The sequence below is a fragment of the Podarcis cretensis genome (genome assembly GCF_951804945.1).
Source record: "Podarcis cretensis genome assembly, chromosome: 9".
NCBI classification, from domain to species: Eukaryota; Metazoa; Chordata; class Lepidosauria; order Squamata; family Lacertidae; genus Podarcis; species Podarcis cretensis.
Window position 1 is genome coordinate 79,778,010 of NC_137178.1, and position 26,967 is coordinate 79,804,976.

At 46.3% G+C, this 26,967-nt stretch overlaps 1 protein-coding gene and 1 long non-coding RNA gene across 6 annotated transcripts in view; both read left to right on the forward strand.

Moving 5' to 3' along the window:
- HMG20A (high mobility group 20A) overlaps window positions 1–14,450 on the forward strand; it is a 65,184-nt gene extending 50,734 nt beyond the window's left edge. For 3 of the 5 annotated variants that reach the window (XM_079991714.1, XM_079991710.1, XM_079991713.1), the window contains 6 exons: window positions 1,489–1,621; window positions 4,303–4,334; window positions 8,284–8,359; window positions 9,414–9,629; window positions 10,870–11,013; window positions 13,720–14,450. In XM_079991714.1, coding sequence (XP_079847840.1) covers window positions 1,489–1,621; window positions 4,303–4,334; window positions 8,284–8,359; window positions 9,414–9,629; window positions 10,870–11,006 — 594 coding nt within the window. In that variant the 3' untranslated portion in view covers window positions 11,007–11,013; window positions 13,720–14,450. The remainder of the gene's footprint in view (window positions 1–1,488; window positions 1,622–4,302; window positions 4,335–8,283; window positions 8,360–9,413; window positions 9,630–10,869; window positions 11,014–13,719) is intronic. The other 2 variants (XM_079991711.1, XM_079991712.1) reach the window with 2 other exon arrangements.
- The window catches only part of LOC307224719, a 215,602-nt gene that overhangs the window by 117,518 nt on the left and 71,117 nt on the right, over window positions 1–26,967 (forward strand). The window lies entirely within an intron of this gene.

A 26,967-nucleotide genomic window follows, 5' to 3' on the forward strand; every position in this document is an offset into this window, starting at 1 on the left:
GCAGTTACGAGCACGCTTATGTTAGGAGTAAGCTCTATTGAAAAGAGTGGAATTTGTTTTTAAGCAAATATGCCTAGGATTTCTCTTTTGGAAGAGGGTAAGTCTGAAGGCGTAAAGAGGAAGAATAGCAAAGAGCTGACTGAGATAAACCCCTGCTCCTTACATAGTTAATATAAGAGCAGCTGTGCTGGAGCAGACCAAAGCCACAATTCTGCTTCAGTGGCCACCCACATGCCCATGGAAAGCTCACAAGCGTGGCATTTATTTCATAGGATCACAAATTGAAGAGTTAAAAGGGACCCGGAGGTTCATTTAGTCCAACCCCCAGCTATGCAGAAATTTATTTTGTTTCATAAAATTTATATACCCAATTATTAAAAACCCAATTATTAAAAACAACCTTAGAGTGGTTTACATGACTGGAAGAGCCACCTGTCGTCATTCCACAGCAACCAGTACTCTTAGGCATCCTGCCTCTGATTCTGAAGATAGTGATAGCCATGGTAATTAACCACTGATTGCTTATTCAAAATGGGGGTATCCTGTAGGCTTACATAAAAGCATTACAATATTGGTGTATGTGTATGAGGGTTACCCCAGGGCCTCCAGCACCAGAATCTCTTGTATTGCATCTTGTATGCAGATATGTGCAGTCACTCTGGCCCTCCACAATTATTTGCCTCTCTAGAATAAGTAAAACTGCCCATACTCTTCTCATTCACCACCAGTTTCTAGATAAGGCTATAAAGTAGAATAAGAGGAGAGGCCTGGAGCAAATTTAAAACCAAATGGAAAAGGAGGGAAGAGAAGCCTTTATGGAAAAGGGCACAATCGTCTCCATGCTAGCTTGTGTCTACTGTTTAAGTTCTTTGCACATTGACAGCTCCCTTTGAAGTCTTCTGCAACCAAGCTCCGTTCATTAAGCAAATGTGACAGAATGCTCCAGGCAACATTTGATATGATTTCTTTAGAACTATATTCAAGCTCATCACTGTTATGAAAGCTAAAACTCTGGATTTGATTCATCCCATACAGATACAAGGGTGATGTGATTTGTGCATGTGAAGTTAAACTTGAGATGCAATCTCTTTGTCTTTTCCATTTATAGCCCACCCCATTGCAAGGGTTCAAGGCAGGGACCCATTACAATATAGGTGTACTCACATTGGTGTGTCTTGGCTTAACTCTGGGAAGTAAGTGCCACTTCAGATTGGATGGTTTTATGTATTCAGAAAAGCATAAAGTGGACATATCCAGAGGATGGATGTTACACAGATGAGGAGCAGCCACAGAGATGTCTTTCTGTGTATCCTTGACTTTGGCATACAGAAGGAGGAAGCCTCAGCTGACCTTAACCTTTGGCATTCAGTTTCTCCATTTACACTTGTCCGTTCTGCTTATTCAAAGACTGCAGCAGAAGTTGACCTGCCTGGTTGACTTGCTTGGTGCACTGAAGCAGGGGACGAATGATCTCTTCTCTTCTTGCAGCGCTACCTTGATGAAGCAGATAGGGATAAGGAACGTTACATGCGGGAGCTGGAGCAGTACCAGAAGACTGAGGCGTACAAAGTTTTCAGCAGGAAAGCACAGGACAGGCAGAAAGGCAAATCGCATCGACAAGGTACTGAACTATGGCAGAGGAGTCCTTAAAAGTGACTCCTAGAACTGTTGGCTAGTCTGTCTATTTTGTTCTCATTTAACGGGTATTGAATAATGGTTTGCAGTAGGTCATGGCCACTCCGTTTAACTTGTTCTCCCTTCCTTGCTTCGAGCACAAGGATGTACCTGCAATGTGGATGAATGTATGACTGTATTGGTCCAAATATAAGCTGCACTTTTTTTCCAAATTCCGACCATGAAAAATTAAAGTGCGGCTTGTGTTTGCGACCTTACGATATCACTGCTGAAACAGCTGCCCCGGAGGGCCGTCGGGGGTGCGGGACAACGGCGCCCATCCTGACTGTGGCCCCCAAGCCTCCCCTGAACAGCAGTGGGGACAAAGGTGGGGAGGCCTCCGGCAAAGCGGGCGCGGCTCCCTCTCCCCAGAGAGCAACCTGGGAGCGTGGGGCAACAGTGCGACGCCCACCCGCCGCTGCCAAGCTTGCCCCCAAGCACAGGTCAGTTGCAGACCATGGGACTTGCCCTGAAGCCAACACAAGTATTTTAAGCACAACATTTTTTTGTGTTTTGAAGGCACAGATATCTCTGTCGTTCACTGTGAATGTAGCCCTAAGGTTATGGCCTGACCATAGGTTGCGATCAGAAATATCAGGGTTGGATCAGAAATAAGCCATGCTATTCCCCATCCGGTCTGTAAAAGTGAAAAATAACTTGGCTTGTTTTTGAGCCAATCTGAATTTGGACTGGAGGCCAGCAGCAGCAGCAGCCCTAAACTCCAAGCTTCCCTCCCTTATCTCCCCATAAGCCTCCTTGCCTGCCCCCTGTTCCTCCAAATACTCCCCTTCCTTCCTTCCTTCCTTCCTTCCCTGCCTCCCTCCCACCCACCCCTTTTTCCTGCCCCACATGCCTGGCTGCTGCTGACACTCTTAATTTGGGGGTGGGGGGGACAGGAACAGGGAAGTACCACCTCCTTCTGGTGCCACATCCAAGAAGCCCACAGGGAAACTATTGAAATACCCCTTGGGAGAAACTGCATTTCCCAGGATTGACTTAGGGACACATTTGCAGTGGTACCTCGGATTAAGAACTTAATTCGTTCTGGAGGTCCGTTCTTAAACTGAAACTGTTCTTAACCTGAAGCACCACTTTAGCTAATGGGGCCTCCCGCTGCCGTGCCGTGCCGCCGCCGCACGATTTCTGTTCTCATCCTGAAGCAAAGTTCTTAACCTGAGGTACTATTTCTGGGTTAGCGGAGTCTGTAACCTGAAATGTCTGTAACCCGAGGTACCACTGTATTTGGGTATTCTCCCCCCCCCCCCCCGAATTTTAAAGGTGCTGCTTATATTCGGGTACGGCTTATATTCAGGCCAATGTGGTACTTCTCTATAATGAAGAGTCTTGTGCAACAGATTACCATGGGCACCACTTTGGAAATCATTTTATATGTCACTTGTACCCTCTTTCTCCCCGCCATCTCCCAAACCAACTTCTCCATGGAGAAGGCGAAAGATTAGTAAAAGGCGAAAGATTTATACAATCTGAAGAGAAACCAGAGTATCTCCCAAACCAACTTCTCATGCCCTGTATGTCTTGCTAGCAGCAGGTATGCAGGGGGAGACTGGAATTCCTTAAACATTGCACAGGTACTCCAACTCCCTTTTAAAAGCAAGGGAGGAAAGAGTTTGCCTGACCTGTAGCAGGCAGAATAAATATAAACAGATGAACTCCTATAGCAGGGGTAGGCAACCTAAGGCCTGGGGGCCGGATGTGACCCAATCGCCTTCTCACTCCGGCCCGTGGACAGTCAGGGAATCGGTGTGTTTTTACATGAGTAAAATGGGTGCTTCTATTTAAAATGCATCTCTGGCTTATTTGTGGGGCATAGGAATTCATTCATTTTTAATTTTTTTCAAAATATAGTCCGGCCCACCACATGGTCTGAGGGATGGTGGACTGGCCCACGGCTGAAAAAGATTGCTGACCCTTGTCCTATAGACTAATTTTACTCTGAAGGTGATAGACAGCTCCAAATCCACAAAAACTCAGGTGTAGCCACTCTGCTCCTCTTAAAGATAGTCACTTAAAGACTGGTTGCTTCTGGAATCTTTTGTTGGCCCTGACATTGGGTGTCCCAGTTCCCATGATCTAGAGCAGTGTTTCCCAACCTTGTGCCTCCAGCTGTTTTTGAACTACAACTCCCATCATCCCTGACTAGCAAGACCAGTGGCAAGGGATGATGGGAATTGTAGTCCAAAAACAGCTGGAGGCACAAGGTTGGGAAACACTGATCTAGAGGCACAAATGTATGTTTGAATGCATTGCATCCTCAGGGGGCTGGACAATATATAGACCTGTTGTTGTTTTATTATTAGTATTGGCAATAGTATTAGTGTTAGTATTAGTATTACTACTACTCCTGTTTATTACCTGCTCTCTTTCCCAGGGTGGGCTTCACAATATTTAAACACAATTTTTAAAACAGTTTAAAACAAAACTTTGTCTCTGCCTATCACAGCAATGGTCATTTTTTAAAAAGTTACAAATAACATGGAATAACCATTCTCATAGGGATATATAGTGTAACTAGGAAAGGAATTACGGGATGTGTCTCAAAGTTACTCAAGAAATTGTTTTCCTCTTTCAAAATTCATTTTGCTTCTCTTTTTGTTTTGTTTTTTCCAGAAGGAGCACGACAGGCTGCCCATGACCATGAGGTAAATTTGCTCATACAGCCAAGCCTGACTTTTAAATAATACAGTAGTTTAAGTTTGGCCAGGGGTGGGGTGGGGGAGAAGTGGGGGGTGACATGATCCAAGTGTGAATTGTGTGATGCTGATCAAGGAACAAAGGGAAATAAAACCATGATCTCGGCATACGTGATTTCTTTGTTTCCTTGGCTTTAAATGGAGCTCCATTTAGTACTTTTTCTGGAGTGCTGTTCTTATCACAGTACTCTTACCAACAAGCTAGGTAGACTGTTTTCTATCCCAAGGTGCTCCTGTATGCAGTCTCCCAAAGCCAACTTGCTCCATTTCATTGGCCTATGTAAGTAAAGCTCTCAACCAATTTCAGCAGCCTGAGTTCACTTCTAGCGGAGATGTTAATAAGGTGTAGCTTTTTCATGCATACATAAAATAAAATAAAAAATCCTGTTCCTATTGATCTTAATGGTATTGTCCCAAGCAAGCACTTGGATTGTTTAGGGCAGGCTGACAATTTTCAGTCACATATTTTGTAATGGGTAGGTAGGTGGCTTGAAAGAGCACTGATGTTGATTTAAAAATTGTTATCTGACTGGGAGTAATACAAAATCGGAAATGATAATGAAAATTTCAAGATAGGCTTTGCTGACATTTTCTGTGTTTGTTACTCCTCCCTGCCCACTCCACCCCACCTCCCAATTATTTCTCTGCTAGTGTCATCAGGTTTGGGATAATTTGTGGAACCTGAACACTGGGGCGTATTCTAGCAGTTCAGAGAATTATTTTCCAGACTGACACTTGGTACAAATGTCCCTCTGTCTCATTTTAAGGATAATGAAAGAAGCATTGGTTTTGTGTTTCTCTTCTAATTTATGATAAATGACACTAAGCCTGAACAAATTAGTCCTTTGCAATGAAGTGGTAATCAAATCCGTATGATTTTAATCCCAGGAGTGAGCCTTAGAGTGGTTTAAGTACATAGGAGCCCCCAAGAGGATCCTTTACATGCTGGGGTAATGCACTTGATAGGGGAAGAGTGCTGATGGTTTTCATTACCACTCTTCCGTTAAGCAGAATTTTTCTGCCTTTTAGAGACTGAGCAATTTTGCTTAATTGCTTAAATGCTTGGGGGTTGGGAGATTGTACTTAGAAAATCTCTACCCTGGGGACAGCAATTATAATGCCCAGAGTGTCTTCTTCCATCAGCCTCCAGTCTGAAGAAGGAGTTATTTGTGATTCATTCCCAAGGTTTAGTGCCAGATTTCCTTGGGAGTTCCTCAGGACTGACTTTCATCATATTTCTCCTTTAGGCTAATACTCATTTTGCACCCTCCTTCTTAATGTCATTTCTGCAGCATGTTGAGAGGCTGATGCTATTTTATTATGGTGTTTTGTTTTTTACAATCAGTCTGTTTGAATTATTTATATGGAGATCATTATATACAGTGATGTGTTGTTGACATGTTGATATATTTGGTTGCTTTTGTCATGCTATACTATGAATTGCTTTGAGTGTAATATATCCAGAAAAGCAGTATACAAAGGCTGCAGTCAGATGTCACAATAAACCGTGGGAATGAGGATAGGTGAGTCTGGGGCTCACAACCACCACCCACTTCCCTCTTCTATTGCAGCATGACTTTTGATGACAGTTTCAGATAACCATAGCTTAGTATTATATTGAAACCATAAACTATGGTTTATCCTGACAGTAGCTTATTAACTCAGTTTGAAATGGAGTTGTTTCACACTATAGATAAGGTTAGTTGTGGTTTGTTGGATTTGGCCGACACAGCAAGTTGTGGTTAAGCAGGGAGGCAGGGAGACTTGTGGTTCCCAGTATATTGTTGGTCTTGCAGCTGCCATCAGTCCCAGCCATCATGGTCAATGGTCAGCGTTGGTGGGAGTTATAGTCCTGCCACATCTGAAGGGCTACAGTTTGCTGTGATGAATCTAGCACAGTCCAAATGACTGTGACTTAGTGGCCCCTCCCAAAGGGTTGTCCTTTCCCCTGTTCCAGTATTGAATCCAAGTGGGGAAAAGAGGCTGTCAGATTGTGGTTGGAACCTTCCTGATTTGAGGGGAGATGCTGTCCCCTGCGCACTCAATGAGGGTTTCCCAAAGTATCCTCTTGAATGCTGATGAGCATATGTAACTGCCTTGTGCAGTTGTTATGTACAGTTAACACACAATGATTTTTTGATTATTATTTTTTAAGAGCTTCTTGCTGCTAGAAATGTCTGGATTTGGCAGATGGTGGGAGTGATACCGGAAACATTTTTGACATCCTGTTGCTTCCTCCTGATTTCCTTTTCTCCTTTTCCCCCTTATATGTCTGCCTGTGTCTGCATTCCCAACTGCCTTTACACTACATAAGGAGTGCCAGCTTTCTTTATTAGAAGATACAGCAGCTGTCTTGGAGTTTGCTCAGGCAAACACACAAAGAGTTTTCTGAAGTTCCACCGAGCCGTTGTCTATCTTGGCTGTCTGCCAAATGGCTCTCCGTTAACTCTGCCAAGCCCCCTTTTATGAGGCATACACTGATGTGAAGTACTGAGCTTTAACTGCCAGAATTCCCTTGTAGGCTCTTAACCACTTAGCTTTCTTGCTTGGCCCCAAATCATGTTTGACACATCATTTAAAGCCTAAGGTGTTCAAAAACAAAAGGCCACGGTGTTGGTGAAAACAGGAGAGTGGCATTTTCTACTTGGCATATGTGGGCAAGGTCACAATCTAGTTAACCACATCCCCCAGCCTCTGCAAAAAGCAGAGCTAATAGCGGCTTCAATAGACAGTTTGGTTTGGGAAGAAATGTGGCAGGTGTAAAATGTAAACTCTGCTCCAATCAAATGGGAAGCCCTAGGACTTGGTGCTGTAGATTTAGCTGGGAGGAAAGCGCATTAAGAGATTAGATCACTGTTCTGCTACATTATGGTTGCTTTGGCTTCTAGGCTTCCATTTTTTTGTTGCTTGCCAGTGATGAACTGACACAGAGGATGTTACCATGAGTAAATACAAGAGCTTTCCTTGGAAGAAGGGCCTCTGATGCAGAGGATTGCCTCACTCCCCTTCCTGGCTTGCATTCTTCTCACACATGCACATACCCAGATTGCTTCTAGACTCAGCTGGGACAATAAAGCCACCTTAATTGCTCTTGCCAGCATATAATTCTAAGCAACACTTTGGAGCCAACATTTTGCTTTGCTCTTCACCTGCCAGAGATGTGATGTAGGAGCAAATGCCCTCCCCTTGTGGCGCCGTTGAACTGAGCCTATGGGTTGTAGTGGCATAAGGAAATCTGGCTGAGTCTCATCCTTAAGTAACTTTCATCAAGTGAACATGGGAAATGTGAAGTAGGAAGTGGGTCAAGAGTGAGTGCTGTGCTATCCTAAGTTCTGTATCATTTGCATGCCCCCATTAATATCCAATAACTGAAAATGGTCTCTTTAGTGCTTCCTTTGGTGAAGATGAGTGTTTCACAAATGTGCAGCACAATCCTTAGCATGTTCACTTTGAAGCATCCCCATTTTGTGAAATGGGACTTATTCCTGGGTTCAGGAAGCTTCAACTTTTCAGCTGAGTGTTAACCTCTGAGGCCCTTAATAGACAAAATGAAGAAACCACTGCAAAAATGCCCATTGCCTTCACTTAATGTTAGCTGCTAAAAAGCCATTCCTTGTTCCTCTAGGGAAGCTTTAAGGTTTTTGAAGCTCCATGCAATAGCCAATTTCACTAGGAAATTCACTTGAATCCGTGTTTTTTTCTGTTCCTTAAGAGTGCACCCTGAGGCATTGTCTCTTATTAGAGATCTTAGTATCTTATCCTATCTTGAGAATGTCCTAAAACTTGTTAAGGGAGAGGTGCTTATTGAAATCCTCACGTGCTATTACCTTCAGCATATCTGTCTGTTGTTATGCTGAGAAATCATCAAGATGTGTGTACCATTCTTGTCTGTATGCAGAAGGAAGCTGATACAAAGGAGAGGTCTGTTTTTGATATTCCAATCTTCACGGAGGAGTTCCTGAACCACAGTAAAGGTGAGCAGAATGCAAGACATGTGTCCCCTTTCCACCCACCCAATAACTGGCAGAGTTGAGCAAAGGGTATTTTACACATTGCTCTATGCAGTGTTTTGTTTTGTGACAACATTATGCGCATCTACTCAAATAAGTCCCCTTGAGTTTATTGGGGCTTTCTCCCATGTTAAGTGCATATAGAATTTCGGCCTTGGTCACTTTGAGGCGGGACTGTTGTGGGACAAAGAGGAGGGATAGAAGCATTTTAATTAAAGAAGCAAATTTTCATGAAGTCTAAAATTGGTTAGCTACTATTCAGCTTCAAGACTGAAAAAAATATAACTTCTTCTATACTAACCCTCTCTTGTGCTCAAGGTGTAGAGTTTGTTCTGATTTTTTGTATGTCCCAGTCCTGTTCAAAAAGAGATCACCCCTTTGTTGTTCCCATATTAGACTTACTGGTTCTTTTACCAGATCAGCCAGTCTTCGGAGCCCCTTTCACCCCCTTCTTCTCCTCCATGAAAGCAGCTGTGAACTTCTGGTGCTAACCAAAATCTGCAGCGAGAGAGTTTCCCCTTGGATTTTGCAGCAATGCCTGGCCTGGAATGTCATTCCATTTGATGCAGTGGCAGCAGACACTTGTACTAGCAAGATCTGGAGATATTCCCTGGGCAGCCTATCCTTTTAGTTATATCAAGGTGAAAATTTTCAGAGAATGGGAAGAATTTTATTAATCAAGCAGATGCTAGGGGCTTTTCTTCTGAAATTGAGTGGCAAAGAGGATTTGAGTTATCTGTGCTCTTTGTCAAAAGAGGTCTCTAAAGTACCTTGGCATATGCCTGTTGGAACAGTGGCTGTGGCTGACTTACTTCGCCCTCAAATACGTTCCAGGTCTTGATTTTCTCCCCCTTTCCCTTGCCCCCTTCAGTTTAATCCTTATATACCTGCTTGTTGTTTATTTCGCTTCCCTTACTGGATATTACAAAATATTCTCCATAGCCAACTGTTGGACAAAAGGGCTTGCTTATGATCTCCCCTCCCCTTGTCATCTGTTTCTCCGGTGGGGGGTTGACAGCACGGGAAGCCGAGCTGCGCCAGCTGCGCAAGTCCAACATGGAGTTTGAGGAGAGGAATGCTGCCCTGCAGAAGCACGTGGAGAGCATGCGCACAGCGGTGGAGAAGCTGGAGGTGGATGTGGTGCAGGAGCGCAGCCGCAACACAGTCCTGCAACAGCACCTGGAGACCTTGCGGCAGGCCCTCAGCAGCAGCTTTGCTGGAGTCCCTCTGCCAGGTGAAAACCCTTTCCAGAGCCTGCTCACCTCGGAAGCCTCATTTCAGGCGGAGGGGGAGGCGGCGGGGAGTTTGTAGCCCTTGGTTTGCTTCAGGGATTGCATGCTATATGTCCGGCTAGGGTGCTTTCGGATGTTCTAAATGTGGAGAGCTGCCCCTGCTCTCGTGTGTATGGTGTGAGCATGTGTGTGAGAGAGAAAGTTTGAAGTTTGAATTAGCTGTGCCATTCTGTTGCCTATGAGTACTTCAGAAGAGAGGCCTTCACTCTATGCCAGCTGAATGGAGGTGCCTGTTGGACCTTGAAGGCCTGTCAACAGTCATAGGAATGCAGCACAGCAGGGGCAGTTGCCTTCATTCAGGCTGGGGGCTGCATATAAAAGGGGGATTTGCCAAAGCACAAAAAGTGAGACGTGACCTTTTTCCTTTTTTATTTTTAAGGACAAATTTGGGGAGGCCTCAGAGACCCACAAAAACCTTTTGGCACCCCAAATATCACATCAAGGGAGCCATGGGAGCAGTCAGTGATCATTTTAAAACTATTTTTTTTTTAATGAAAACATCTGAGAAGTGACAGGTGGGAGGCACAGAAATCTCTTGTGAGGTCCTGATTTGACTTGTTGGCCATGGGTTAGTCCCTCCTGTGATACAGTGTGGTGAAGCAGTCCCTTTTGTCCTAAAAAGGTAAAGGTAAAGGTACCCCTGCCCGTACGGGCCAGTCTTGACAGACTCTGGGGTTGTGCGCCCATCTCACTTAAGAGGCCAGGGGCCAGCGCTGTCCGGAGACACTTCCGGGTCACGTGGCCAGCGTGACATCGCTGCTCTGGCGAGCCAGAGCCGCACACGGAAACGCCGTTTACCTTCCCGCTGGTAAGCGGTCCCTATTTATCTACTTGCACCCGGAGGTGCTTTCGAACTGCTAGGTTGGCAGGCGCTGGGACCGAGCAGCGGGAGCGCACCCCGCCGCAGGGATTCGAACCACCGACCTTTCGATCGGCAAGTCCTAGGCGCTGAGGCTTTAACCCACAGCGCCACCTGCGTCCCTCCCTTTTGTCCTACTGTTGGCCAAATGCTGTATCCATGCAAGCAAACCACCTTCATCCCATGTGCCTTGCACTGACGGAGCATTTGAGAATTCAAGTCCCGCCTGCAATTTGGCATAAGAGTGAAGCTTCAGTCCCTGCTGTAGCTATTGCAGTTAACACGCTGTTTTCTTTTTCCCTTTTCTCATCTACACCTTGCAGGAAGTGGAGAGATCCCCACAATGGACACCATTGATTCATATATGAATCGGCTGCACAACATCATCCTGTCAAACCCGCAGGATAATGAGAATCTTATAGCCACTGTCCGAGAAGTTGTAAACCGCCTCGAACGCTAGTGCCTGGGTGAGCCACTGCCTTGCCAGGACTCTTTGCTCTTCCTAAGACTGAAGTGAAATGCTGCTGGCTTCTGAAATGGCTGGCTTCCGAGTTAGATTTCAGATCCCGTAGACTTTGATGTCAGCATTCTGTATTTGGTGAAATCAAAGTCCAATAGTATTTAGTTGTCCAGCACAAATGCCACATTCACCACAATCACTGTTTCTGATATTCTGATATCTTACATTTTTCACAGTTACACTTCCATATACAAGGGCATATTTAATAGGGTTGCTAAAGAGACAAATCAAGTCTCCCCACCATGGTATATTTCCTGTTAGCAGTGTTTATCAGCTCTTGTATGCAGCTGTACTTTAAGAAAAGAAGCAGAAGCACTAGCTTGACCTTTTTGTTTTAAACCTGCAAGGCTAAGTTCCTGAGCCATTATTCTGAATTGCCAGCATGAAACCAAATGGCATTTTGATTCAGTGGATTCTGAGCGGAGGTCCATCTGTGCCATGGGAAGCCAGAGGTCCTCAACCTTTCTGGTCCTGACCTTTTGTGATAATTGCGTAGTGCAGTTAATTGCGTGATTCCCGTTTCAGCCTAGCTTAAGTAAAAAGGCCATTGCCCTTCCCTCAAGCAGCCAGATGGAACAGACGAGCATTCCAAGTCATGTCTGCTCCCTGCAGGATTTAGAAGCAGCACTTTTGCCGCTGTTTTATGAAAGGGAACAGCTTGCGGACACAAGTCTGGGATTTTTCTGCGGCTCATCAGCCTTCTTGTTTTAACAGGGCATTTTCTGTTAGGATGCCTGTAAGCTGGAAAGGAGAGGCTTGGGGAATTGACAGGTGGGAGGCTGTTTGTCTGCGACAGAATGTGGCAGTCAGTGAAGAGGTCTCCCTTTAGGCAGATATTGGAAGGCCACCTCAGGCCCAGAGCCAGATGCTTCCCATTCAACACACCTTGCAGCAGAGCCTGACTCGAAGCTTCAGATGCTAAGGCAGTTAGCTGTATGCAGTTGTCTCTGCTGTTGTGAGTGACCCTAGGAGAGTTATCAACATTATTTGTGGCATCAAAATGGAAATGTGTTCTGCTTATGGAAAAATTGCATTCAAATTTGAATCACTTGAAGCAACAGCCACAAAAAAACAACCACCACGCTTCTCCTCTTTCCTCACTGTTCTGGTTAAGAAGGCATGTTCTCATGTTCTCACTCCCTAAAAACAACATAGATAAGGCAATTAAAATGTTAATTTCAGACTGAGTTAGTTATACAAATATGAACACTTAACTGCTGTTGATGTTCCAACCACGGTTTGTAATTAGACATTCACTTGGCAAAATATTCATCGAACACGAGGAGGCTTTGAAGGCAAAGGATAGGAACTGTCAGGGTGGGGCCACCACTGAAAAGCAATAAGTCCACGTAGCTTTTAATGCTCTTGCTGTGTGTCAGGTTGCATTAACTAGAAAAACTTTTTCCCTGTCAAATGTAGTTTTGGCACGGCTTTTAACCTGCAGGTAAGAAAAACCCCTAAGTGCAAGTAGATGAATAGGTACCGTTTTATAGCGGGAGGGTAACGGCGTTTCCGTGCGCTGTGCTGGTGCTGGCTCGCCAGAGCAGCTTCGTCACGCTGGCCACGTGACCCGGAAGTGTCTTTGGACAGCGCTGGCTCCCGGCCTCTTAAGCAAGATGAGCACGCAACCCCAGAGTCGGTCACGACAGGCCCGTACAGGCAGGGGTACCTGTACCTTTACCTTTAAGAAAAACGCAGAAATGCTGGGAACAAAATCAGTTATCACCTAATGATTCCTGGTGTATGAGATCAGAGACCATTGCCAAAACTTTGACATCTCTGGCAAAAGATGCTCCACCCATTTTTGTTAGGCTAACTGAAAACACTGTAACTTTTAGATGGGAAAGGCTGTTAAGGAGCTTATAGATCACGTGAAAGTGATGGGGTCCTTGTTTCGCATCTCAGTGGGACCTGGTCGCTTGGATACTATTTCACTCCTGCTTTCCCTTACAGCACTCACCTCAAACTGTCACCCTAATGTTTTGATTCATATTATAAACACCAGAAATTGTTTTAAGTTTAACAGAACTGATCTTAATGTCACTTCAAAATGTGTATATTCTACAGAGGTACAAAAAATTAATTCACTACCGGGGCTAGTAACATTGGATTTCTTTTATACACACTTCCATTTTAAGTTACATCATGTCTGTGCAGTTGAAATTGCTGCTTTTTGCTTCTTCTTGCTTCTTTTGATGATGGGAGCTGCATATTGACAATTTTATCTATGGTGTTGTGTTTTCAAATTTTAAATGTGTATTTTATCACATCTGCATCTGTAGAGTTTTGGGGTGGGTACTTACCCTAAGCTGTTTCAGCCAACACTTCACAATGTGTTTAAATAGAAGTTCTACATCTTCAAGGATGGTTTAACAGGATGTTGTGACTTTGAATAAACCTCTCCCATACAGTTTTCGTATCCAACTTGTCTTGAGTTGATGATGGCAGGGCAATTGGACCTGGCAACCATGCTGGGCATTCCCATTGAAATCCTTTTCTCTTGGGCATAGCCCCAGTATGCAAATTCCTGATCAAGTTGTCTTTAGGGAAGCTGGGGGGAAAGACTGAGTATGACAGTGGCAAAGTGCAGCAACGTGGCTCATGCCCATTTTTCTAAATCTTGTCATCGTCATCCCCTTTGTTTTATTTGCAGTTTCTTAGGCCCTGGATGTTTTTCTTAAAGGGATGAAACAAATGTGAGGAATGAGGGACATGCTGGGAATAAGCCGAAGACACTCTGGTTCTTGCTTACTGGACGAGCATCTTCTGTGAGGACCCAGGAGCAGCCCAAGAGAAGATGACATCCCCTCTATCCAAGTTCCGGAGCAAGCTTGCACTGCTGTGTGCCATTTCCTGTTATTTATCACCCGGCTGTGGGCACACTCTGGACTAGAAGATGCCATGATGATGCTTCCTTCTCTGTCAGGTCAAAGTTGTCTGTCTTTGGTAATACAAAGCTCTGGAATTTCTGTCGCCCAGGCTCTGACAGAGTCTCTCTCTCCCCCCAGCACAGTCCCACCCTGTTTCCTTGCACCTTTGTTGCATGTACTCTGTGCTCTGCTGGCCATCAAAGCCTCTCTTCCTTTTGGTGAACATGTCTGCAGACGTCTGTTAATTGCTAAAAAAAACCGCTCTGTGATAATTCAGTAAAAAAAGAAAAGAAAAAGGACCATCAGCTTTCTTTTTTCTTCCGGCATTGTAAGTTCAAAACTTTCATGTTGGACTGAAACCTTCTTTGTAGTTTGTTACCTAGTTGTTACATGGTAGTCTTGTGATTCAAATATCTCTTCTGAGCAACAGGAAATGGGCCTGAAGGAGAAATCACATGCCCTTCCCCTTCTGGTAATGTGTGGCCATCCCAAAGAAATAAACTATGTAAACAGGTCTCTTGGTATGGATTTTTACAGAGCTCTAGCAAAAACAAAGTAAATAAAATGGGGATCTGGAGGCTACCATAAAGCAGGCATGGATAACCTCCGACCCACAGACTAAATTAGTCTTAGTAGGGCTCATAATTTTGCCCTGCAGAGGCATTTTCTCTGCCATACACCTGACACCCTACACTGTCGAGAGTGGGGCAGTTAAAGACATGACTGCAAAGGAGCATTGGGGAGCCCTGAAGTGCACTTCTGAGTGTTCTTTGGCAGGGCTGATAGCGAGCTCCACTGGGATCTGCTGCACTCAGGAGTTCCTGTTCAGTAATCCAGCTGATCCCTGCCAAAAGCAGGGCTTGAAGCTGGTGCCACTCAGCTGATCAGCACTGACTGCAAGCCCTACTTTGGGGCAGGGATCTTCCTTTGTAGCAAACCCCTAGTTGCCCCTTTGAAGAGCTGCAGTACATGCTTCAGCCAGTGGTAGAGGCCAGAGTGAATTATGTGGGCCACCCTAACCTAGAATCTCACTGTGTTCCATTGAGTCTGCACACATGAGACTGCGTCTCCGTTCCTCCACATGCAGCTGCTGGGTGACCTTGGGCCAGTCACACTTCTCTGATGCAAGGTCCTACAGTACTTTCAGCCAATAGATGAGGAAAAAACAGTGATTGCAGGGCTGACAAATGAATCCTTTTCTTCCTCAAATGTGACCCCCCCCCCAATTTAATGCCTTCTATTGGTTTCTGCAAACACTGGTGTAACATCACAAAAGTGTACTGTTGGCATATGTTTAACTCTGATAAAATACTGCCTTTTGAATGTTTATCTGAGTTTCGTGTAAACCTGGTACCTCTTGACATCAATCTGATCTTGTGGCTTCAGCAGAAGGGCTGCTACAATGCTATTGATAGCAACTGTACAGTCTTGAGTTGGTACCCCTTGTTCACACAGCAGCTGTATTTTCATGCACCGACGGTGTGCAAAGAGTGCAGGAACAGTGGCAGCTCCTCCCAGAGAGTCGCTAGCAACTGTGCACCTATACACAGATTGCAACACAATGCAGGACAATTCTCCTGGCAGCAATGTGTGGAAAACTCCCATTGACAGGAAGCAACAACAGCAGCAGGGTTAGCAACACTTGATCCTTTCCTTCCTCTCTCCTCTAGAGATAATAGCAAGGAAGGAAGGCCTTGGTCTTATATGAGGGAGCTGGCAGGCAAAATAAAAGTCCTGTTTCTAAGAGGTGTGTCCAAGTTTTCCATTGGGTAATAAAACCTTTCAAATTGTACTTTGAGCACAATTGGCATCTGTGAGCATTTGAATAGAGATAACTTTTGCGATGGGAATGTCCTGGCAGAAGTGGACCAGTAAAACAGGATCATACTAAAAGAGCAAAGGTCAAAACAAGTAATTGCTGCCCAGATGCAACAGTACAGTGGGAAGGTTTGCTGCAGTGGAAAATTGCAGAGGAACGTTTGAGGGATACTGCTGCTGACACTTTCAGCCCTATGGTTTAGTAGAGGGGGATAACAACAACAACAACAACAACAACAACAACAACAACAACAACAACAACAACAACAAATTTATTATTTATACCCTGCCCATCTGGCTGGGTTTCCCAAGCCACTCTGGGCAGTTTTCAACAAAACATTAAAAACAGAATAAAACTTCAAACATAAAAACTTCTCTAAACAGGGCTGCCTTCAGGTGTCTTCTAAAAGTCTGGTAGTTTGTTCTTCTCTTTGACATCTGGTGGGAGGACGTTCCACAGGGTGGGTGCCACTACCGAGAAGGCCCCCTGCCTGCTAGAAAGGAATACTGTGATCACCAATAGTCAGCATTGATTTCTGAAAAATAAGTCATGTCAAACTAACCTGATCTCATTTTTTGACAGAATTACAAGCCTGGTAGATGAAGGGAACGCAGTGGATGTAGCCTACCTTGATTTCAGCAAGGCATTTGACAAGGTGCCCCATGATATTCTTGTAAAGAAGTTGGTAAAATGCGGACTTGACTATGCTACCACTCAGTGGATTTGTAACTGGCTGGCTGACCGAACCCAAAGGGTGCTCATCAATGGTTCCTCTTCATCCTGGAGAAGAGTGACTAGTGGGGTGCCACAGGGTTCTGTCTTGGGCCCGGTCTTATTCAACATCATTATCAACGACTTGGATGATGGACTCAAGGGCATCCTGATCAAATTTGCCGCTGACACTAAACTGGGAGGGGTGGCTAACACCCCAGAGGGCAGAATCACACTTCAAAACGACCTTGACAGATTAGAGAACTGGGCCAAAACAAACAAGATGAATTTTAACAGGGAGAAATGTAAAGTATTGCACTTGGGCAAAAAAAAATGAGAGGCACAAATACAAGATGGGTGACACCTGGCTTGAGAGCAGTACATGTGAAAAGGATCTAGGAGTCTTGGTTGACCACAAACTTGACATGAGCCAACAGTGTGACGCGGCAGCTAAAAAAGCCAATGCAATTCTGGGCTGCATCAATAGGAGTATAGCATCTAGATCAAGGGAAGTAATAGTGCCACTGTATTCTGCTCTGGTCAGACCTCACCTGGAGTACTGTGTCCAGTTCTGGGCACCACAGTTCAAGAAGGACACTGACAAACTGGAACATGTCCAGAGGGGGGCAACCAAAATGGTCAAAGGCCTGGAAACGATGCCTTATGAGGAACGGCTAAGGGAGCTGGGCATGTTTAGCCTGGAGAAGAGGAGGTTAAGGGGTGATATGATAGCCATGTTCAAATATATAAAAGGATGTCACATAGAGGAGGAGAAAGGTTGTTTTCTGCTGCTCCAGAGAAGCGGACACGGAGCAATGGTTCCAAACTACAAGAAAGAAGATTCCACCTAAACATTAGGAAGAACTTCCTGACAGTAAGAGCTGTTTGACAGTGGAATTTGCTGCCAAGGAGTGTGGTGGAGTCTCCTTCTTTGGAGGTCTTTAAGCAGAGGCTTGACAACCATATGTCAGGAGTGCTCTGATGGTGTTTCTTGCTTGGCAGGGGGTTGGACTCGATGGCCCTTGTGGTCTCTTCCAACTCTATGATTCTATGATTCTATGCTTCCCTGCAACCTCACTTCTCATGGTGAGGGAACCGCCAAAAGGCCCTTGGAGTTGGACCAATGATGGGGGTGGAGATGCTCCTTCAGGTTTCCTGGGCGAAGGCCATTTAGAGCTTTAAAGGTCAGCACCAACACTTTGAATTGTGCTTGGAAATGTACTGGGAGCCAATGTAGGTCTTTCAAGACTGGTGCTATATGGTCTTGGCGCCCACTCCCAGTCATCAGTTTAGCTGCCACGTTCTGGATTAGTTGCAGTTTTCAGGTCACCTTCAAAGGTAGCCCCACATAGAGCTCATTGCAGTAGTCCAAGCAGGAGATAACCAGAGCATACAGCTCTCTGGCGAGACATTTTGCGGGCAGGTAGGGTCTCAGCCAGCGTACCAGATCGAGCTGGGAGACAGCTGCCCTGACCTGCGCCTCCATGGACAGCTGTGAGTCCAGAATGACTCCCAGGCTGCGCACCTGGTCCTTCAGGTTACCCCATTCAGGACCAGGGAATCCCCCACACCCGCCCGCCCCCTGTCCCCCCAAAACAGTACTTCTGTCTTGTCAGGACTCAACCTCAATCTGTTAGCTGCCACCCATCCTCCAACCGCCTCCAGACACTGCAGACACAGGACCTTCACTGGTTCTGATTTAAAAGAGAGGTAGAGCTGGGTATCATACTGATGAACACCCAGCCCAAACCCAATCACAGTATATGACCAGCACGAAGTCTTGCGAAGTCACAACTAGGAACTGGTGGATTGTTATTACAAGTCTGTGTCACTTTTACATATATTCACTCATCAGTCTGTTCCATTCCATTAATCTGCAGGATTAGTTTTTTTTTTTAATTGATGCAATTTTTCTGATCCACCAATTAGTCAGATTAGGTCAAATCATTAGAATTCATAAGGATCAAATCTCAACTGCCTAGGGACAGTGCCACATCTTGTTATTGGCTCTGGTGCAGGGGGGCTTTTTGGGATCCTGGTCCCTTTACTCAGAGAATAGCTGATCTATGAAATTTTAAAAGGTGGTTAGACAAGCTTGTGGAGGATAGGTCTATCCATATCTACTAATCATTAAGGCTATGCGCTGGATCCAGGATCAGGCCTGCCAGTTGCTCAGGACCAAGAGCAGCAGAGGGCTGCTGCTGTCAGGTCCTGCTGGCAAGCTGCTTCTGAGGGAAAGGAGGCTGGACTAGATAAGTGGTAATACGCTCATTTCCTTGACCCTGTTTTGAATAGCGTGTTGCCAGTTCAATGTGCTTTTGTGGTTTTTTTTTTTTTTTAAATGGCAAGATTGAATTTTCAGTTGCAATCTGAAGTATTAATTCATTGGGGGGGGGGGTTGTTAGAGGCAAGGCAGGGGAGAAAAATCTTGTGAGTGTCATTGTGGTCAAGGACCAGAGCCTCAGATGATCTTCTGGGGGGAACCTGAAACCATCAGATTGCAACTTTGGGGATAGACCCATTCCTGGGTTCCCATCAGCCAAACTAGGGATGGACAGAACAGCCTGCTTCTGGTTCATGTCAATTTCTCATGTTCATCTTTTTTTAAACTTCAGAGATTAATGCTTCGGAGCCATACACCACTTGTCTTCGTGTACCACTGGCTCCCTGTGCCAGCATTTGAGCAAGGAAAGTTGGCTGCAGCCCTTCAATTGAAGGCTGTGGGGTTATATGAAGTGGCCTTGTGGTGCTAACCCTTTTGTTTGGTCCACATTTTAAGCAGACTGGCTTAAGTTTGCACCTTCTAGAAAAGCGGTAGGCAACCTAAGGCCCGTGGGTCAGATGCAGCCCAATCACCTTCTCAATCCGCCCTGCGGATGGTCCGCGAATCAGCGTTTTTTTACTTGAGTAGAATGTGTCCTTTTGTTTAAAATGCACCTCTGGCTTCTTTGTGGGGCATAGGAATTCATTCATTCCCCCTCCCCCCCCCAAAAAAAAATTAGTCCGGCCCACCACATGGTCTGAGGGACGGTGGACTGGCCCACAGGTGAAAAGGTTGCTGACCCCTGTTCTAGAATCACACATGGGTCAGAATGTAATTACTCTTCAGGCTTTGCACTTCTCTGAATCTTACAAGAGTAATTACGTTCTGACTTGTGTGATTCCAGGACAAGGGAGGCAGTAGCTCTGAGGCAGCCTCTCTGCCCCAGAGGCAGGGGTCTGGTTTCCAGTTCAGCCAGAGTTGCTAAGCCTTGCTTCCATCATGCTGGCATTGTCATAGCGAGGAAAAGCAAAACACAAGGGGCCAAAATATCTCTGCAAGTTCTCTCCCTCCCTCTCTACTCGGCAGCTGCTGTAGTGGTTTTCTCCTTAAAAATCATTTAGGAATCAATGCTTATGCAAGGTCACAGCCCCTTCCTCTTCTGCAGGCAGTTTCCCTTCTGTAACTTATGTGGGATTGGGGTGGGGGGATACCTTTGAGTTTAGCTGCATCCTCTAGACCCTGGAACGAACACATCCAAGCTCAGTGGGAGCCTCAGTAAAGGCTTATCTCTCCCCCCACTCCAGATCTACTCTCTCTTAGCAAAAGGTAGGCAATCCATCCTTCCCTTCCTCTTTGTGGACATTTTTATCCCCTTATAAATGCCTTTGGATTTCTGGACTGGATGCCTTTGTGATTTGCAAAAGACACTTGGAAGCGTCCATTTCACAAGGGAGCTTCCTCTGTTGGGATTTCCCTCACTGGAATCCCCCAACCAAGGTGGTTACTAACAACAAGAAACATGGTAGCTGCATTGCAGAGGGGTGGACCAGATGACCATTGGGAGAACCTTCCTACCCCTAAAGTTCTCTGATTCATCCTCTAGACCCTGGAACGAACGCATCCAAGCTGATGAATGTTGTATTATTTTATTGTTGTTAGCCGCCCTGAGCCCGGCTTCGGCTGGGGAGGGCTGGATATAAATAAAATTTATTATTATTATTATTCTATGCAGTGTAGCAATAAAAGTTGCCATTTAGTAAAAGGAGCAAGCCTAACCATAGAAGCTTTCCTAGCTGTGCCACTGTGGCAAAGGGGCTGCCCCAGGCCCCTCCCTGCCCCACCTTCTGCGACTGAGGACTGTGCAGCTGGTGCTCAGATTTTAATGCGAGTGCGTAGGTGTCAATGGTCAGCCCTGCCCAGACCTTATAGCTGAAGTCTCCTCAGATGGGGAGCAGGTCTTCACAGTGCCAGTAACCCTGAGGGTGTTGGACCCAGACATTCCTGGCACGTGGTGCTGCATGGGGCAGTGAGCTGAATCACTCATTCTTAGATGTGCGTGAACATGGGTCTTTGTGAGGACTAGGGCAGAATGAGGGAGAGTGATATGCTCCTAAATGCCTGGAAGCGCTTACATCTGTGCTAACAGAGGCAGAGTTAGGGGAGCATAGCTGGGTCCCTCGTATTGGGTGCTGAGCTTTAGGGGCGCTGCAACTCTGCTTTGGAATGCAGCACGAGTAGCGTTGCACTGGGCGCCACTGGAATTTGAGACACCCAGTTCCACCCCTGGGGTTAATGCAATCGCCCATATGCTTTGGGGGTTAATATCTCAGGCAGCAAGAGTTTGAAAATGCCACAGAAAAATCTGTGTAATCTCTCTCTGTTTCTCCCCACCCCCAAATCTAGCTCTGCCAGAATTTTCTCTCCTCTCTTTTTAAAGTGGAAAGCCAGAAGTTTGTACTTAATATGGGCCATAATCTTTCCAAGGCAAACAAAAATGGGAGTATTTGAAATGAAAGGTCTTTCAATGTTCCAAACAGGCATTCTATCTGTTGGTGGGAGTTGGGTTCAGAACGGAGCTCACTTAAGAGGGTGGCCTTTAGGGTCGTTTCAGTGTTTATTCACTGTGTGAGGCCTACGATTCGTCGTGTGAGGGCTAAGGGAGCCAGTGATGGCGTTGTGGAAGGAAAACTACAGTTCAAACGCCACTGAGATCTTTCTTACCACTTCAAATACAAAGCATGTCATGGTGGTTGTTCAGACACGGTCCTGGCCTGAAGTATTGTGCATCATTTTATTGTTTTATTTTGTTATATATTAAATTTGTCTACTGCCCTTCATCCACAGATCTCACAATCACACACACACATACTTCAGTTGTGATTTGGCTGCTACCCCGTCACATGGTTATTTTGGATCTTAAATTAGGGCTGTGTGCATGCAAGGGGCCTCTCATTTTGTGACACAACATCAGTTGCTTGCCTTGAAAGTCCCTACTCCCCACCCTGCTTCAGTCATTGGGATAACCAGTTAGATTACTGTAATGCACTCTGTGCAGAGAATGCTAGGATTGTAGAGTTGGAAGGGAGGGACCACAGGGGTCATCCAGTCAGACCCCCTGCAATGCAGGGATCTTTTGCCCAACGTTGGGCAGTCTGGACATTTTAAAGCAGTCAGGCAGCCCAATACTGCATCTGGCCACCTAAGCTGGCATCAGTTATTTAATAAAATTTATATACCCCATGAGGGACGCGGGTGGCGCTGTGGGTTAAACCACAGAACCTAGGATTTGCTGATCAGAAGGTCGGCGGTTCGAATCCCCGTGACGGGGTGAGTTCCCGTTGCTCGGTCCCTGCTCCTGCCAACCTAGCAGTTCGAAAGCATGTCAAAGTGCAAGTAGATAAATAGGTACCGCTCCGGCGGGAAGGTAAACGGCGTTTCCGTGCGCTGCTCTGGTTCACCAGAAGCGGCTTAGTCATGCTGGCCACATGACCCGGAAGCTGTACCCCAGCTCCCTCGGCCAGTAAAGCGAGATGAGCGCCGCAACCCCAGAGTCGGTCATGACTGGACCTAACGGTCAGGGGTCCCTTTACCTATATACCCCATGATCATTAGAAAACCTCAAAATGGTTTACAAAGAGAATAAAGCAATGGTCAGTCAAAGCAACTCTTTAAAAATCATTCAAAAGATAAAATAGACAATTAACTTAAAATATATACCAACAGTCTTTGTATCTTGGTAGGCTCACCTAAACTAGAATGTTTGTAGCAGGCACTGGAAGGAATACAGTGAAAGCGCCTGCCTAATGTCTGAATGTGTTGCAGTCTGAATTCTGTGGAATTCACCTTTTAATGCTGGCATTTCACACTTGAGCTGCATGCTTATTTTTATGGTTGTAAGTTGTTTTAAAATGCTGTTAATATTGTTTTTGCAGATTGACAGAAGAGCATGTTTGCTATCAGCCGGCCCTTGAGTTGCACACTCTGGTGGGAACGATGCAGCTCTCTTGTTTCCCCCCTGCTAGAATGTCCCCAGGAAGGATGAGGCATGATCACACCCTGTTGCTCTTTTTGGAACTCCATTTCCAAGAGGTGTTGCAACAGCAGCAGCTGTGCCTAGTACCGCTCCAAGCATCTATAACCTGCATAAGGGAAAAAGGGAGGGGGAGAATTAAAATGTAGCTTTTGGATCACCACCTTGAATGCAAATAATTTGTGCTGAATTTTAAAACACACATGTGCAAATGGAACGGTATATATCCCACCACTCTTAGGAAATCCACCCCATTGAACTCTGCAAGATGTAATATCTAAGTTAAATACATAGCCCTGTGCTCTGACAGCAGCATTCTTGGCATAGTAATGCACTAGCTGATAAGTGGCCCTCCAAAGTTTTCCATTTGGCCCTCTGGATTCTCCCCAGGCCATCCCCATCCCTGGTCCTGTACTGTACCATCCTTGACTATTTGTGTGTGGCAAAAATGTGTCCTTGAACTCTGATAATTAGTGAAGGCTCTTAAGGCTTGAGCTTCAGGAATTGCCTTCCAGGCCCCTGCCCCCACTTTTCTCCGTGCGATTCAACCGCTTTGCTGGCTCTGCTGATCCAGCCACAGGAAGTTCGTGGTGCTCCTGTGTGACACATGAAATCTCTGCTGCTTTTTCCTCCCCAGAGGGGAAAGGGCATTTTTCTCAGATGGGGGGTGGAGAAGGGATGCAGGAAGAGTGCATCCAGAGTGCAAATGCAGTCAGCAGGGGGACATTGCCTTGGAAGGCGGGGGGGGGGGGAGGGAGAGAGAGAGAATCTGACGGCTTTGCTGGGCCCTCCAGCCTGTTTTTGCAAGAGCAGAGGAAAAAGAAGCCTGCTTGTTCAGCACAAAATGCAACCCACATGCTCAGAGACACAGCCAGACACTCATTTATCCATTGTTCTGGGCCAGGTGTGTTTGCCTAGATAGGATCAGTGGTACGGAGCAGGAGGGAAGGTTGTGTCCACCACCAGAGGCCATGGGCACCAACTCCCAGGGGCCAAGGTCCTGCCCCCCTCCCAAGTTGAAGAGCATGACCATTTAAATGGTGTGTGTGCGCACCATGTCTTGGGATTGATTACACAGGAGGGACTTACTTATATTACCATCATTTTATTTGTTGGCACTCCTGACATAGAATCATAGAATCATAGAGTTGGAAGAGACCACAAGGGCCATCAAGTCCAACCCCCTGCCAAGCAGGAAACAACATCAGCGCACTCCTGACATATGGTTGTCAAGCCTCTGCTTAAAGACCTCCAAAGAAGGAGACTCCACCACACTCCACCACACTCCTTGGCAGCAAATTCCACTGTCAAACAGCTCTTACTGTCAGGAAGTTCTTCCTAATGTTTAGGTGGAATCTTCTTTCTTGTAGTTTGGAACCATTGCTCCGTGTCCGCTTCTCTGGAGCAGCAGAAAACAACCTTTCTCCTCCTCTATGTGACATCCCTTTATATATTTGAACATGGCTATCATATCACCCAGGGACGCAGGTGGCGCTGTGGGTTAAAGCCTCAGCGCCTAGGGCTTGCCGATCGAAAGGTCGGCGGTTCGAATCCCTACGGCGGGGTGCGCTCCCGCTGCTCGGTCCTAGCGCCTGCCAACCTAGCAGTTCGAAAGCACCCCTGGGTGCAAGTAGATAAATAGGGACAGCTTACCAGCGGGAAGGTAAACGACGTTTCCGTGTGCGGCTCTGGCTCTGGCTCTGGCTCTGGCCAGAGCAGCGATGTCACGCTGGCCACGTGACCCGGAAGTGTCTCCGGACAGCGCTGGCCCCTGGCCTCTTAAGTGAGATGGGTGCACAACCCCAGAGTCTGTCAAGACTGGCCCGTACGGGCAGGGGTACCTTTACCTTTACCTATCATATCACCCCTTAACCTCCTCTTCTCCAGGCTAAACATGCCCAGCTCCCTTAGCCGTTCCCCATAAGGCATCGTTTCCAGGCCTTTGACCATTTTGGTTGCCCTCCTCTGGACACGTTCCAGTTTGTCAGTGTCCTTCTTGAACTGTGGTGCCCAGAACTGGACACAGTACTCCAGGTGAGGTCTGACCAGAGCAGAATACAGTGGCACTATTACTTCCCTTGATCTAGATGCTATACTCCTATTGATGCAGCCCAGAATTGCATTGGCTTTTTTAGCTGCCGCGTCACACTGTTGGCTCATGTCAAGTTTGTGGTCAACCAAGACTCCTAGATCCTTTTCACATGTACTGCTCTCAAGCCAGGTGTCACCCATCTTGTATTTGTGCCTCTCATTTTTTTTGCCCAAGTGCAATACTTTACATTTCTCCCTGTTAAAATTCATCTTGTTTGTTTTGGCCCAGTTCTCTAATCTGTCAAGGTCGTTTTGAAGTGTGATTCTGTCCTCTGGGGTGTTAGCCACCCCTCCCAGTTTGGTGTCATCTGCAAATTTGATCAGGATGCCCTTGAGTCCATCATCCAAGTGGTTGATAAAGATGTTGAATAAGACCGGGCCCAAGACAGAACCCTGTGGCACCCCACTAGTCACTCTTCTCCAGGATGAAGAGGAACCATTGATGAGCACCGCCTTTGGGTTCGGTCAGTCAGCCAGTTACAAATCCACTGAGTGGTAGCATAGTCAAGACCGCATTTTACCAGCTTCTTTACAAGAATATCATGGGACACCTTGTCTTGGCCAACCTTTCACCCTCTGGTCCCATCAGTCCCACCAGCTGTAGTCTAAAGCATGTGGCGGATGCCCCAGTGGGCCAAGACTGCTGCGGGAGAAACAAAAGAGCAGCCTTGTGGACTGCTTGCTTTCACAGTCAGTGGGGTCAGTGTTCTGCATGGTTATGTTACTTGGAAACAGACTGTGCTGGAGACGGGCGGCTTGCGTGTGCAGCTGCTGAGACTGTTGGGTAGGGAGGGAGGCAGGGAGACTGACAGTAGGTGGCACCAGAGCAATGTCAGGCAGAGGCAAGCAAGCTCACATCCAAACCTTACGTTTTCAAGCAGCATTGTCCCTATTTAACCACCATGGCTTCCCCCCAAACATCCTGGGAAGTGTATTTTGCATTATTTCTGTGACCTTGCTAATGAAAGAGACCGTCATCTGCTCCTGCAGGGCTCTGCTTATCTTGTGCTGTGTTTTATTTTGGCTGATCTCTTTCTCTCGCTCTCTGCCCCCACCTCCAAACAAAGGGTGTCTTGGCAAGCAGCAGAAAATATTTTGAGCTGGAGGCAGCCCACAAAGTTCCTTTTTCTTTGTTTGCTGATGGACTGGAAGAGTTTCCAGAGGAAGCTTTGTTTACTCCATGTGTGTATATATCTGGGCTGAGTCCTGTACATTCCACACATTCCAAGAGTGCTTTTTTTAGGAGGGGGGGGGGAGAAATGTAGCAAATGCAAAGGCGAGGTTTGTGCTGTGTGCCCGATGATCCAAAGGATTTCACAACAATGTGGCAAATGCATATTTCCAGATGTCTGGAATTGAGAGAGCTGGTCCCAGCAGGGAGAGACAGTGCCCTCTGATGGCAACACTTGGTTTTGCAGCTGCGTGAAACTGAGATGGAAGACGCATTTTTTTCATTTTCCTTTTTGCAGTACCGGTGAGAGCAAGTAATTGCAATCCATCAGACGTCAGAGCTTCTCTGTTCTCCCGGACGCAAACCAATCCACAGCTTTTGCCTTTCCTTCCTTCTTAGATGGCAACTCTATTCAAAGACCACCTGGAGCTTTCAGAGCCAATCAAGATGCTGGGAAGACATTTTGCTACAACAGTCCAAAAGTGGCACATTGAGCAAAAGTGTCTTTGTGAGAGCTGACATCTTGCCAGCAATGGAAATTCAGCTGTGAAAATACTTCCTGTGAATGAGGAGTCAGTGCCCCCCCCCAAACATTTGCACATAATCAAAGGGATGTTCTCCCTGCATGCAAAGACAGGATCTGGTAGATTGGCTGAACGTGACCAAGAGTGGGTCAAACAGTAAAGAAGGCAGTTTGTGCAAATGCTGTAGAGCAGTGGCGTAGCGTGGGTTGTCAGCACCCGGGGCAAGGCAAGTAATTTGCGCCCCTAACCCGTGGATTTGCGCCCCCTAACCCTAACCCCCAGATGTTGCGCCCGGTGTGGCCGGCCCCCCCTGCACCCCCCACGCTACGCCACTGCTGTAGAGGAAAGTGAGGAGCAGTTGAGGCTCATCAACTTGGGAAGGGAGCCCATCTAGAAGAAGAAAAGGCTCAGGAGCAAGCCCT